The 15,206-nt window shown below is 36.1% G+C and overlaps 1 protein-coding gene across 1 annotated transcript; it reads left to right on the top strand.

Moving 5' to 3' along the window:
• Positions 1–1,438: 1,438 nt before the first annotated feature.
• Positions 1,439–14,800, top strand: LOC137926887 (bromodomain-containing protein 7-like). Its single transcript, XM_068770621.1, has 12 exons — positions 1,439–1,606; positions 1,686–1,795; positions 2,444–2,566; positions 4,108–4,314; positions 4,818–5,018; positions 7,837–7,993; positions 10,219–10,356; positions 10,554–10,694; positions 11,120–11,256; positions 12,252–12,436; positions 13,350–13,528; positions 14,680–14,800. The coding sequence occupies exons 1-12, from the start codon at positions 1,570–1,572 to the stop codon at positions 14,766–14,768; spliced, it is 1,704 nt and encodes a 567-aa protein (XP_068626722.1). The 5' UTR covers positions 1,439–1,569; the 3' UTR covers positions 14,769–14,800.
• Positions 14,801–15,206: the final 406 nt, after the last annotated feature.

Below are 15,206 nucleotides of genomic sequence, written 5' to 3'. Positions count from 1 at the left end.
TTTAAGTGTTGTAGCTGCCACTTGAACCTTCATATTTTATCGCCGCTTGCGAACTCGTGGGGTCCTGACAAACGCGACAATCGTCTTGTTGACTGACTATGGATTTGGTGCAACGGTTGAAGTGCAGTTGGAAAATAATTTAGGCACCACGCAATTGTGGACCCTTTCCATGGTAATATTCCAGCGGGTGTATAAAAAAAATGTTTGACGTTTCGTAATGGCGTTTCGTAAGGAACCATCAAGCGCTCCATTTCACACAACAGTCTTTCACTTAACTTAGGATAAGGAACCTCTCTGTACTCCTGAGGTTATCCACTCCTAAAATATAATTACTGAAACCATTATTTTATAAGGAAATTCAAATTGAAGATGTCCGAGGGAATAATTTATAAAGTTGCCGCAGTGTGAACGAGTCTTGGTACCAACAAACAGTATCGAACATAACACGGCGAAAGCCTTTCGCGAACAAAACGCAAGAGCTCGAAATTAATTGCGAGTTCGCGGCGCGCTGGGGGCTGGAGCAGCTCTATCGATCATCGGGCGCTCTCCGCACGCCGGCCGACCGATGTCCGCATTCTTGTTATTGGTTTAACAGAAAAATATAACCTATTGGTTGAGGATAATTCACACAAAAATCACTATTATATTTATAATTAATATGTAATATATTTTCTTACTTCAACGATTTTAATTTACAAAAAAATTATACAGGATTATTAGTTACATACATAAAAGCTAAAAAAGATCGGCTTTTTATTTTTGTTTTTCCCTGTAACTACTCTCAGTACTATTTGCTGGGGCAAACAGTAAACGATAATAAAATTTGACAGCATTTGACATTTAATAAAATTAATATGTCATATAGAACTTATTTTTTGCAGTTAAAAGGTGATTTTTTCTCAGTAATTTATGTTTAAACGCTTTTAGAATAATAAAACATTTAAAATTTGTAATTCAATTAAAATAATTGTAAGCTGTGATTTTTTTTTTTAATTTATTAACGCAGTTATTTTTTTGCATACAGATAATTTTTTTAAGATTAACGTAACCTTGTTTTATTATTTTGCTGTTACTTATCTGTAGTAATTATGAATAAAATGGTAAATTGTAACATTTATCGTAAGGTACATATAAGGATGTACTTACATCTTAAATTTTATATATACAACACTGTAGCAATTGAAATTCAATTAAATTTCGTTATTTATTGATCGATTTGTCAGGCCACAATATTATAATAAAATATATATTACTAATATGTAATAAAATTATAATTTTTTATTTGTCTCCAATGCAAACATTTATATATTTGTACAACGCCTTAATTTGAGTTTTTCAACGGTATCCTCCAAGAGTTTGTCTATATTCAAGCAATTTTTAAACGATGCTTAATGTCAACTTGACGTATCGAGCGTCAAATCAAACAAGCCAAGCCAATGCAAGCGTTTATTTTATTTTAAGAAGTATAATGAATTATAAAATGGAATGTTAATTATATTAATTGTATTATTGTGAATTATTTATTTTATGTTTAAAGTCAATTAATTTTTAAAGTTTCTGTTATCTTTTATGTCGAAAATGGATGATGTAGAAAAGCTAAGTTGCAGTGAGTTCTTATTTTAAAACATTGCTAAAATAATCATTAACAATAATTGAAATGTAATCTGATTTTATTTATGTTTAAGAAGAAGAATTGTTAGATTTGAGTGATATAGAGCACTCGGCCAATGATGATCCCAAGGAACCCGAGGGGAAGATGAAGAAAAAGAAGAGAAGACGTCGCGAAATAGACATGGTGAGTATCAATAGTACTTTTTTATTAGCATGAGTTTCCTTTTCTAAGTGCATTATAAAAGTATATGAAGGTTTCTAAACAATAACCTAAAGGATGTAATTTTGCCTCCAAAAAAAGGAATTATACTCCCAATAGAAAGATGCTCATCCAAATTGTCCAGATGTAAAAAAAACAACATTTTAAGTGAGCCTGGTCTAGTCTCTCTACATAATAAGTTAAAGTTAGCATTTTTTAGGTTACACTATGTGCAATCACTGACTATTGTTGAAGGTTATTGATTTGTTACAATACAATGAAATAGATAAATCCTAAATCAGAGTAATCACTTTATTGTTTTAATATCTTTGTATAACATCTGTAGTGGTCATCGATATCAATAAAATTAATCTATAAAAAACAATATATATATATATATATATATATATATATTGTTATAATATAACAATATATATATATATATATATATATATTGTTTTTATTATATATATTGTTTTTTATATATATATATTTTTTTGATTTTTCTGTTGGAATGCAATAGCCCAATAGCTTTTGGCCGTACAAGGTTTATGTTGAAAACTCGATCATAAAATTTGTAATGTACCTTGTTTACAACTTGTAATTATAAAATCCCTGTTACCAATGTTACAGATAAAGTTATCAGATGATGATGAAACTGATGATGAGGTGTCAGCAAAGAAGATCATCAGGCGGCTAAGTCCAGTTCCTAACTCACCAGCTTCACACAGAGAGCCTCGCACTTGTGTACTTAAGGTAGATAAAGAATTACTTTCTATTAGGGGAACAGGAAAGTAATGTTGTTTCTGTAGAGATATTTTACAGAAAAACCAATAGATTTTTCTGTTCTGGCATTGAAAATTTGTATACTTAATGGCAAAAAGTTGTTGATAATGTAGGTAAATATATTGTTCATTAGAAATAAAAACCTGTTAAAAATATAGTTATGTGAGTTTAAGCTAAGAAAGCGATGTTACTTTCCAGTCCCCCTAATATATGACATACAAATACTTCCGTGCTTGATTGGTTTGAGGTTGTAGCTGTCCTTACAGGGCAATTAGACAGAAGGCCAGCTATAACCTAAAATGACTTAGGGTGTATGTGCATAGTATGAACATATCGGACATTATACAGAATGTTTGTCCTTGATTTATTAAGTTGGTTCGACGAAATCCATATATACATGACCTTTATTGTCATGCTGCACTTCACAATGAGAACTACTCCATTATAAGGGGAACAGGAAGTCTCAGCAATGATCCTAAGGATTTAGGACTTTCATAATTCCTCAATGTTGCATGAGTAGGCCTCTAACAGGATAGTCCAACAACATAGTTAAGGTCATGGGAAATAGCAGGATCTGAACAGGTGATATTCATTCAGGTATTAACCATTTGACTGCTAAGTGATGTAAAAGCGCTGGGTTATTTTGTCTTGAAAACTGTGGGTGGTAAGTTGCAGTGTGTCTTCATTGACCTAGATAAGCGCCTCCCCCTATGCTACTCCCGTAATATATTTTAAATTATTTTTTATCACACCATTGCTTGAAACCCTTGTAAGAAAAATCATTATAAAAGAATTTTATAAATTAATTGATGTCTAAATGAGACTGTTTTATTTGACAACATCAAGTTAAAAAATATCTTACTGTTACCATGGATTCTTACAAGTATTGCTTAGCGGTTAATATAAGTTATAATGTATTGCATGTTGGGACTATTCATCCATTTATAGGGTGAGAAGATCTTTCACCCACCTACCTAAGACATAATCGATAAAACCTAAGACATGATAGGAAGTTGCGGGATGTGGCTACTGTCAAATGGATAGTGACCCATTGTGATAAGATTTGGAGGAAGTCGAAGCCTTGCAGTGGGTATTATATATTTGCTGACGATAAAGTATGTGAGTAGGAAGAAAAATACTTAGGAAAATAGAGAAATATATGTAAGAGGTGTTCTTTAATCTGTGTGGTGGTGTTGCGAGGCTAGTATTATATTGTATTTATTGTCAAAAATATAAGTTCCATATATACTTTTTGGTTACATTAACCTCCTGAGACTGAATTACTAGTATAGATGAATAACAATGCATAATGAAAGATGTGTTTGCTTATAACACATCTTGCGCTACTCGTATCCAGGGATTTGTGGGTGGTGTGTCTAGTACGGGGTCTACCATATTGTCGTCGCAACTCGAGAACCTTTCAGCCTCAATGATCCTCAGAATTAACATTACATTTGTCTTAGGTAATAAATAATAATTGATTTCAATATTCTAAAATTCAATGCCATCAGGCCAGCCAGAAGCGCCGACCTTTATCCCGCCTGTTGGAGCAGCTGCTGAGGAATCTGGAGAAGCGTGATCCCCACCAGTTCTTCGCGTGGCCGGTGAATGATAACTTCGCTCCTGGCTACTCCACGATTATAAAGCGACCCATGGATTTCTCCACCATCAAACAGAAGATAGATGACAATGAATATAAGTCTCTCAATTGTTTTATTGTGAGTTTATTTTCTGTTAAAAAATCTTTATTCAAGTAGAAATTTACATGCACTATTAATTTGATTATTTTCACATAATAAGCAGTAAGCTACCAACAGCTCAAAACACTGATCTGCTAATAGCTGTACAGAAACTGAAAAGCTGGTCTTTTTAAATGAAATTTAATAATTTTTGATTTGTATATAATATTATCAGCCATATACATGAATCAACAGACTACATTCCACACATTTCAATCAACTAAAATCTCTTAAAGGCTACAATAAGATTTATTTAATATAGGAGGACTGGAAAGTAATGTCACACTTTTAAGTTAAATTCACATGACTACATTTTCAACACAACAATAAAGTATAAAATAAAATAAAATAACACGTTCACATTATGTTTACATATTTAATTATTTAGGAAAATCACAACAGGACATAATAAACACCGTTATACTCATTTAAACAGCATTTATGGGTTGACCTAACAATGATAGATATTGGTTTACCTGCAGAGTGACTTCAAGCTGATGTGTAATAACGCCATGAAGTACAACAAACCTGGTACAGTGTACCACAAAGCAGCCAGGCGTCTTCTCCACGCTGGACTCAAACAGCTGACACCTCAGAAACTCCGTCCTCTTGGAGACATCCTCACCTACATGTACGAGATACCTATCAGAGAGCTTGGCTTCGATATTGGCAAGATGGATGTGGTGAGGAACTTACTTTTTTTTTGATTAACAGATTATATAATATATACAAGGTAAATTTTTATATGTATAAAAGTTTTAAAGAGGTAAATGTATAGCTTATTTGCTGTTAATTAGTGTATGGTACACGTTTTTAAAAATATTTTCAAAAATAATCAATAATGTTATATATTAAATACTAATACATTATAAAATGAATTATTGTATACTATCTGTCTGTGTATATTTTTACTGCCAATTTTTATTGGACTGTCACATTTCAAGTATCAAAATTTTTTTCTGACAATTGAACTATACATTCACCCCTTTAAGGCTTTTACATCTACAGGTATAACTAAATAACCCAATAACTAATTTGTTTGTAGCAACACTTGAAATATATTAATTTGTATGTATGGTTCACTGTAATACCTGAATAAAGGGTGTTGATATTTGAAATTCAGAAATTATTATATAGTTGTTATATACCCGTATGATCATAGTGTTGACAAGGTATGCAATGTAAAGATATAATTATTACACCCGACTCTTTTACACAGTGGATACATTCATTAGAAAATTGTGAAAAATATCGTGTAAAATACATATGATATATGATTAAATATATATGTTCAAAAATTAAATATTATCTGTGCAATAATGAAATTTTATAACAAAAAAGTAGTGTAGATAGAAAATGTATTTTATTTATTATAAGTATATATGTTATATACATATGTATGTTTATGTATATATGTATGTTTTGTACACGTTAACTGCCCCTTATTTATACTTCTACTGTTTCCATACTATGGTTGCCTGTAAGAGATTGCATCATGTGGTAAGACCCTCCAATATACTTTTTTGTTTATTATTATGAAAATATTTAAATGTATAGTAGCGTGTACAATAAGAAATATTAAATTAATAGATAATATTAAAGAACTTTTATATTTTTCAAGTAATTTATTTTACATTAAAATATCTTCTTTCGATATGCCATAGGGCAAACGCCTTCTTTAGTATCCCCAATTGGCTCTGGTCAGCTTTAACCCTAAGCCACGTGGTGCCTGTCATTGTTATTACGTCCTCCCATGTTCTGGCTCTTCGACCCCGACTTCCAAGCCTGCACCTGGAATATCAGACGGTCGCCCTTTTGTTTCATTTTTCGTGTTTGTTCCGGAGCATATTCCAAATCCATCTCCTTTATATTTATCTAGCTATCGATACTTGATAACAATTTGCATACCATACGTCAGTTATTTATAGCCCACTGTTGGGTTTGAGGAATGTGCTTAGCAGCCTTTTGATTTTTAAATCTTATATAAATAGATGTTTTTTTTTTAATTTCTCAAATTTAATATATAATAGCTATATAATTCTGGATGACCAGTTACAGAAAACCTAAGATAACTGTGAAACAATTTTTTTAACGATTTGTACTAGATTTTTTTTATTTTATTTTTCTTTACGATCAGCCAGAAAGCTTTAATTGAATTTGATCAGATTGTTTGTTTTTGGAGATGAACCACTTCCTGTAATGTGGCATCTCATTCAAAGATGTAGCTTTAGTTCAGATTGGACCAAGTCTTGATCTTTAAACTGCTTAAATTATTTTAAAGTCATGTAAAAAAGACCGTGTGAAAAAGAGTCGAGTGCAATTATTATAGTTATTGACATAAGAGTGATTATCGCTTGCATCTTGTGAACACTACGCGAGGGAGTTGTTCGCGTCGCGACGCTAGCGCGCGTGGGATTTTGAGACCTGTTGACCAGTTGTCGTTTTTACAATGCAGCCGCTTAGGACATACGGCCGAAAGGTTTGCAATAATGATTTATTTAGTAGTGACGTGCACTTAGCGAATTAGTTTGTTTTTGCTTATTGCGGTGCGCGTGTGCGTGTACTGTGCCGCGGCGACTCGCGCGAGCCCTGTAATTAAAAAATTAAATTTAAATTTTTAGGTTATTTTCTCCTGTCAAAATTTTTGGCGGGAACTTTTTTTTTTTGTTAGTGGCCAGTGGGCTCGCGCGGCGCGTCCGTAGAGTTCTCGCGTGTTGTGCATACCTGCATGTATAGATGGTCTGTCGTACGATCACCGCCGCGGCGGCCCGCGTTCGATCACTGAACAATACGTCAATGTTGCATGAACTTTTCGGTCGGACCCGACTGCCATCGTACCACACGCCTCACGCCATGTCTCAAACGGATATAGACTCTGTGCAAAGCATGAATAAGGATTATTTTTTTCTGTACGACGTCATAGGCGTTAAGCAAGCCTGCACCCGGCTTGAGCGTGCTTGCGATTGGGCCTTTTGCGAGACTTACACAACTTCACCTTTACTTTCTTTGATCATCTTCATCATTTTAGCCATAGGATGTCCACTGTTGGACTTAGGCCTCCCCTATAGATTTTCAATAAGACCAGTTGAAAGCGACCTGCACTCACGAGCTATGGAGATGAGGTTATGCTCAGAATTTCTGTAGCATATCGAACGGAGAAGATTCATAGACGATCGAAAGTATCCGACATAGCCCAGGAGTTAGAAAGTTGGAGCGGCATTGAGCAGAGTATATGGCACTCAGAACAGATGGCAGGATTTAGGTGGGGTTTACAATGCCGACAAGGAAGGACGTTAGTCCACAAGCTGGACAAACGACCTCGTTAAATTCGTGGGAAGACACTGGAAGCAGGTCGCTTAAGGACTTTTTGAAGATCTATAAGGTATGCCTTTGTCCAGTGGACATCCTAGAGCTGAAGTAATGATGATAGTCTCAAAAAAGGCCTAACTCGTTGGTCGCGGATTTGGGACTTGTAATCGATTGTGCACCGTATTACGGTAGCACAAGGTGCTGAAGAGAAGCAGCCCGATCAAGAGCGGGGGGTCGGAGGCGGAGGTGGTCTCCGACGGCGGTCAGGACCGCCAGGACTCCGGCGACAGCGTCAAGATACAGATGGAGGCAGCCAGGGAACAGCACCGTAGGAGGCTTGCTAAGAAAGGTAGGTTGTTTATTTTATGTCACTATTTCACAGCTTCTAACACGTTTTTTGTTATTCAATGGAATCAGGCGTTACCTTGCGGAAGTCCATCCTAAGTAAGAAAAGGACCAATATTTAGCCACTTCCGCACATGCAGTGGTAGTCGTGCAACAAAGTGCACCGCCCGCCATGCGGCAAAAAATGCAATTACACAACTGCCACCGTCATCACTCGCTCTGTGTTTGGCACTAATCGATGTAACATAACTCCTCAAGATGCCCCGTGGAGGGGTGAAACACATGTTGAGTAATTAGATTGAGATTTGGGAGAATGGCGGTGCGCTTTGTTGCACGACTACCACTGCATGTGTGGAAGTGGCTAAATATTGGTCCTTTTCTTATTGAACACGTTTGTAAATACACGCAAATCTTCCCCGACCTTCATATTTGTTCCTAAGTTATTAATATTATTGTGGAATAAAACATAGAGGAGATCCGAAGAAGAATCAAGTAGACCGACGTGTTTTGGGGAATTGTTTGTTGGAAGTGGCAGGGGGCGAAGGTACTTCACTGCTTCAACCACCGTTGGGGTCGAAAGGTTCTTAAATGGCGAGATGGACCGAAACATAGTCAAGGTCGCAGGAAGCTGCTGGATACGGGCAGCCCAAGATCAGGCTTCCCGGCGATCTTTGGGGAGGCCTATGTCTTGCAGTGGTAGTCTATAGGCTTGTATGATGATGATGAAGACTTAACAAATGATGGAGTTCAGTCTTAAACATTATCTTTAGCAACGGTTTCTTACGTGCCGAATCACATGCCGTAACAATTGAGTAAACAAACTCGTAAATTTGAATTACTAATATTATAAATTGTATATTTGACTTACATAATTACAACCGTTATTTAAAATAAGAAGCAACGGTATTGCCAGCCTATAGTAATAATAATTTTTTGTGTTACCATCACATCGGAGTAAAATAAAAATTACTTCTTTACAAATCACTACAGCAGGCGCTGCCTGTAACATATAATTGAAATATTTATTTAAATAATTACAACACCGATTTAATAATTAAATGTTACATTGCAATATGTAAATTAAATAGTCAAGTAACATTTATTGAATGAACAGGTGTATCTGACGACCATAGATAGAAAATATATTTAATAGCTAATCTGTATTGTCGATTAAGCTCCGTTAGCTTCTTTTAAAAGGAAGGCTTTTAGAAGGAAGGAAGGCTTCGTTTCCTCCCCCTTGCCTCCGCCAAAGATATTTATGGGGGGATATACTATTATCACCACACTTGGTAGAGTTGGTGATCGTGGTATTATGGTACGCAAAGGACGCAGCTGCCCATCCTCTGGAAACTTGTTTGTGAACAACGGCAATCCTATGTAATTAATGAACAAAGTGTGAATCATATAAGATTGTATCCCGGTGTATTAAACTCAAATAATTCCGAGCGACATTGCAGTAAACGGCCCGCGCTGTTCTTTTTAAACGGTTTTATTTAGTTCGACCCGTACGGAATTTATTTGGATCAAAATTAAAAAGAAATTGAAATTTAAGCACCTTCCCGTTTTCAGATTGATCTGAAATTTGTTACACATATTTAATTTAGATGACAATACAATATAATAAAATCAATAACATTATAAATCTAAGATAGCCGCCGATACAAAATGGCGGATTACGTATTTTTCCTTAACCCCCTAAATATGGGTATCAAATGAAAGGGCTACATTAGTAAAACAAAATGATTATGTCAAAATTTAAAATTCAAGATGGACGCCGTTCCAATATGGCGGACTAGGTACATATTTTTCCACAACCACCACAATATGGGTATCAAAAAACCGTTTAACTTAAAAGTTTTTTAAATGTATTTATTTTGAGTTACACATATTTTCTCAATATCTGCAGCGTGGAGTGCAGAGTTCAGAGAAATATGCTATAGGATAATAAGCTATGGAAGTAGCCAAAGTAAACGAATCTGATGTTAGGAATGAGGAGGTTGACATAGTTCAGCGCGTGGGCAAGTTCAAGAGGGAGTAGGCGTGCTACATAGCTCCAGGAACAGTTACAGAATCTGGCAGCGTAGAACATCAGCTCAACATACGAAAAGACATCCTGGTTAAGTTCATCGGAAGATCCTGGATGTAGGCTGCTTCAAAATCTTTGGGGAAGGCTCATGCCCAGCAGTGAACATCTTACAGCTGAAATGATAAATAGTATTCTTTGTCCAGCGTTCCCAAGAATGGATGCCGAAGGAAAGACGACTCTGTGCCTTGTCACCAACACGGTGGACACCACCGGAGAAGACAAACCCCTAACCCTTGGCCGTTACATCGGGAAGCTGACGCAAGGAACTGGAACTCTTCATAGTAAGTAATCTAAATTTAGTTATTCATTTGTACGCGACTATTTACGGTTTGCAATATGCTCACTCGGTATACAGGGTGTTTGTTTATAATAGTAGTAGTGGATTTACTGGCATTTAATGTAAAGAACGTAATGATAATATGGTGGGAAAAAGCGTTTTCAAATTGGTTATTCATCTGCGATGTTACCTTTTCTCCAGCTCCTCGGGAGGACCGTCGAAACCTGGCAAAGTGCGTGAAGCCCCTCAACTACGGACCCTTCAGCTCCTACGCACCCTCCTACGACGGGACCTTCGCAACCCTGACCAAGGAGGAGTCGCACCTCATATATCATACGCTACGTGAGTGATCTTTTGGTATTTTGAATATGCGTTTTGTAAAACCGTATTGAAAGTTTAAAAGTAATGCACGTCTGAAATGGCAGTGGGCATACCGCTTATACTGACGGCTGTTGAGACCGGAAGGTTCCCGAATGGAGACCAGCTGATAGACGCGATGTAGGTAGGCTCAACATTAGGCAGACTGACCACCAGCTGCGAGCGTACGAGATCTGGAAGCCCCTCCAAAGGTACTGAAGGTCACCACCGAGGGGGTTTTAGTGACTAGAAATCCCCCATAACCCTGTCTTTACCCCAGAAATCAGGGTATCATCTTGGGTTAGTCAACTTCGTGAAAAATTGCCTGATGAAAGAACACACAGAGTTCATCGAAACAACACCATCGTGAACTCCATAAAGTATCATATTTAATAGATTCTGTATTACAGCATACGAGATGGGTCAAGGCAACGAAGAAATGCTGCGCTTCTCCCCTGACTCTCCGTGGACGGCGATCTACGACATGGAAGCCTTGTTCCCTGATCGGAAGAACCAGCCTGAACCCACTCCTGCGACGGACGAGACTGTACGTATATCTACCGTAAAAACTAAACCCTTTTCTTGATATTGTATCTGTAGAGATGCATCAGAATTAAAAAAAAAATAGTGGCATCAATTTTGAACGCAAAGTAATCATTTGTATGTGAATGTTTAGGTAATTTCTTAATTTTCGAACGCTTGTTCAGTTTTTTCTGTTGGCATCCTTGAGTCTAAAAAATCTGCCAAGTTAAGGGTTAAACAAACATTTAGTTTCTCTTTCTCTCTCTTTCTCTCTCTCTCTCTCTCTATATATATATGTGTGTGTGTCATTATCGTGTCTTTATTAATATCTGTTCTACCGCCCGATGAATTTTCATAAGTTTATGCCGAGAACTGTCGCATTTCAAATGTTAAGTTATGCGATGTAACTTTGGTCCTTACCTTCGTGCTGTTACCTTTGACCATCTCTCCCTTTATCGTTTCAACCTATAGACGCCTTCCCCAAAGATATCTATGATATACCATAATCGCCACGATTGGCAGGCTGGCGATTGCAGTGTGGTATTATGGTACGGAGAAGGCACTGCTGCCTCTACTCAGGAAATTTCTTTGTTAGCAGTGGAAATCCTAAAAAATAATGCACAAAGTGTTATTTATATATAACAATATCCCAGGAGTCGAACCTGGGACCTATGATCGCAAGTCTCTGTGTCTGAACAGTTGGGATAGCAATGATCGTACTCCCTGTATAAAATTACATTAATCGGTGTAACATAACTCCTGAAGATGCCTCGTGGATATGTATATATATATATGTAAATATTAATTTTTCATGGTCAAATAATAACTCGAGAAGGACACATGTCGAGTGATTTAACAGTGGCAGTTGTGTAATTCCCATTGTTTGCCGCATGCGTATTTATCAGCTGGCGGGCGGTGCACTTTGTTGCACGACTACCACTGCATGTGCGGAAGTGGCTAAATATTTGTCCTTTTCTTAATTACATTTATTGTTAATATTAAAAAAAATATGTATTTCAGGACTTTTCGAAGGTCAAGGTGGACATAGATCAGCTTCGCACGCTGTCGGAGCTGGGCATCGACATGGACTTCCTGAACGACATAGAGGATGACATAGCAGCGTCGCAGCACGACTACGGCATCAGCGTCGCGCTGAAGCACACCTACGACCTGATCGTCAAGCTGGAGAAAGAACAAAGGGAAAGGTAAATATGTCTTCTTTTTTTTACATCATCTTCGTGTCATCTGATGATGCACATGCAGCTAGCCTTCCCCCGATGATCATAGCGATGATCTTGCGCTTCCTTAATTATATCTTTAATCCACCTAGTATAGGGATTATGCTTGATATATATATATATATATATATATATATATATATATATATATATATATATATATATACATACATATATGTGGGAGTGAATCACGCAGGCGAATAATAGATGTAAATCTTTTTTCAAACACTTTAATTTTTTCACGTCTTACATAGTTGACATCAACCGCCCGACCACCATCTTACCCGAGAATCGCCATAATCCATTCCTACTCTTCATTCATTCATCAATCAATCGCTCACTTCCTTTTCTCTTACGTTCCGTTCCCACATATATATATATATATATATATATATATATATGCACATACATACATTGTAACTTTAAATAGAACTCTTATTGATCGGCAGCTTATTATTTATTTACATATTACAGACAATCATGTATATTTTGGTTATATTTTACTTTCTATGACATATGTCTTTTTATTTATTTGATTTACATTTCGTGGAGTTACTTCCCGCTTCTTCTCTAGAACTGTAAGATCTTGGGAAGCACAGTAGTCTAAACTGAAATAGATTAAAAAAAAGTACTGCTAAAAATTCCAATGTTGAATAAATTAAGTTTATCTTTATAATACATATGTATAATATAGTACTAACTTAGATGACGTCTTAAATTATTATAACAATCGTCATCTGATCGATGTGAATACAACAGAATATTTTTGTAATAAGCTTTTCTGTGAATAAAAATTTTATGTATATTATTTTAATGTTCAAAGTTAGAACTGTCCGGGTCGGATATATGATGAAGAGTAATATAACGTCTGTGTGTGTAGGCTTTCGCAGCCGCCGCCGTGGCACCTGTCGCTGTGTGCGCGAGCCAGCGGTGCAGAGCGAGCGGCTGCGCGTGCGCTGGCCGGGTGGCTTCGCGGCATGCTGGCGCGGGTGCCCCCCCGACACGTCGCCCCCCGCGCTGCAATACGCCGCGCCCTCGGAGTTACGCTCGCACATCTTGGTAAGCATCTATCGCCCCCTTTTATATTATATTTGCAATCTACGAGTTACAATGCATCTTGTCAATTTTTTACATAATTTTCTGGCTAAAAATGACGAAGATAGGTATAGTTATTTTTAATTTTTCTCTAAATAAACAAGGTAAAGTACAAACATGAATAAATAGATTATATACAAAGCGTTCTTTAAAATATAAATATTCTGTGATTGTTTGCTATAAAATTATCTTTCAAATTATAGGAAGATTATAATTTTAAATGTGTCCATTTTTAAGATATATCCAATATGTAGTTTTACGACTTTTCTGAAAAGTTTCGTTTTCGAACTTGTCATTTTATTCAGTGGGGGCAGCGAAATTTAAAAAAATATATGAAAAATTTAAATAGACTAGATAGATGAAAAGGTGGTAAACAAAGCCTTATAATATGATGATATTTTAGGAGGTAGAAGAATACTTTCTTCTTTTCAGGTGATGTATTGAAGAATGAATGATTGAAATTATGATGAAAAAAAGGAGAGAATTAGAGAGAATAAATCATTAGAGTAAAAATACACTGTCTCTTCCACGATAAATTTGAACGAGAGATCTCCAAAAAACGGTGTCCAAAAATAATTATAATATTAGCTATCTCCCTCACACTTAACATGCATGCATTGCATTACATTTAAAATGCCTTTTTAATGAACAGCTGCTTAACTCATTTGCGGATAGAAATTAATTAAATCCGTACTTCGATGATCTCTACTTGTCAAAAGTAATGTTCCTACCAAATCTGAAGTCAACAAGCCGTATGGTTCAAGAGATATCGTATTGAATATACATATATTTACAACAAATCTATTGCGATATATGTGCATGTACATATAGCTAATATCTTAGCAACACTAGTTTATAAATGTAAAAAGTTGCTAATAGATGGCGCTAAATTAAATAAAAGTTTTGTATTAGCGCCATCTGTTGTTATTTTAAAATAAACTTCTAATCTATTGCAATTGTATTGATATAAGAAGAGCAAGAGCAAATGTTGAGTTTCAGGCGAGCTATTATCAGCAAATCAGTGTTTCGAGTCTGTGTTTGAAATGTTAATTTTGTGCTTGTAATGTGAATTGAATAAATATTTTTTGAATTTGAATTTTGCGATTGCATTGCAGACACGCCGATGGCGGTGGACGACTTCGAGCTGGAGATGCACGAGCCCAGGGACGCGACCTCCGACCCCGACTCGCGCTCCAGCCACTGACCGCACGCCGTCTCGCATTATTCATATAATATATTAAATAAAATGAAATGATTGTTTTGAAATTATTAATATACATAATTATTTGCTTTATTTGTGTGCCTCGTTTCATATTTAACTATGTACTACAGACCACAGGATTATAAACAATACTATTTCATTAAGCATTTAAAAAAAAAAATTCGTTCCCAACACTGATAGGCGCCATGCTGTGGCAAACGAAGAGTTATGGGTACTATTGGATGTCTATAGTGGAAGTGTACGTCTGTCTGTGTATGTCTTCTCGGAAACAGGCGCAGGTGAGGATAAATAAGTGTAATAATCGTTTAATTCAACTCACGTAGCTAGGATAAGACTACACATATTTTTCTACACCTCTACACTTAGATATTTACATAATTTTCACTTGAACTTACTCCTAGGTCGTGGCGGACAGTTAAA

The sequence above is a fragment of the Battus philenor genome, unplaced genomic scaffold (genome assembly GCF_028537555.1).
Source record: "Battus philenor isolate CCGP_79_NKW_IND1 unplaced genomic scaffold, ilBatPhil1.0.hap1 SCAF_3, whole genome shotgun sequence".
Classification (NCBI taxonomy): domain Eukaryota; kingdom Metazoa; phylum Arthropoda; class Insecta; order Lepidoptera; family Papilionidae; genus Battus; species Battus philenor.
The sequence above is the reverse complement of the archived record's forward strand: the minus strand, read 5'-3'. Positions and strand labels throughout refer to the sequence as shown.

Excerpts from the sequence above, each read along its gene's own strand:
- LOC137926887 (XM_068770621.1), top strand. The coding sequence starts at position 1,570 with ATGTCGAAAATGGATGATGTAGAAAAGCTAAGTTGCA. Across the intron at positions 2,567-4,107 it reads CTCGCACTTGTGTACTTAAG|GCCAGCCAGAAGCGCCGACC; the intron begins GTAGATAAAGAA and ends CAATGCCATCAG. Across the intron at positions 5,019-7,836 it reads ATATTGGCAAGATGGATGTG|CACAAGGTGCTGAAGAGAAG; the intron begins GTGAGGAACTTA and ends GTATTACGGTAG.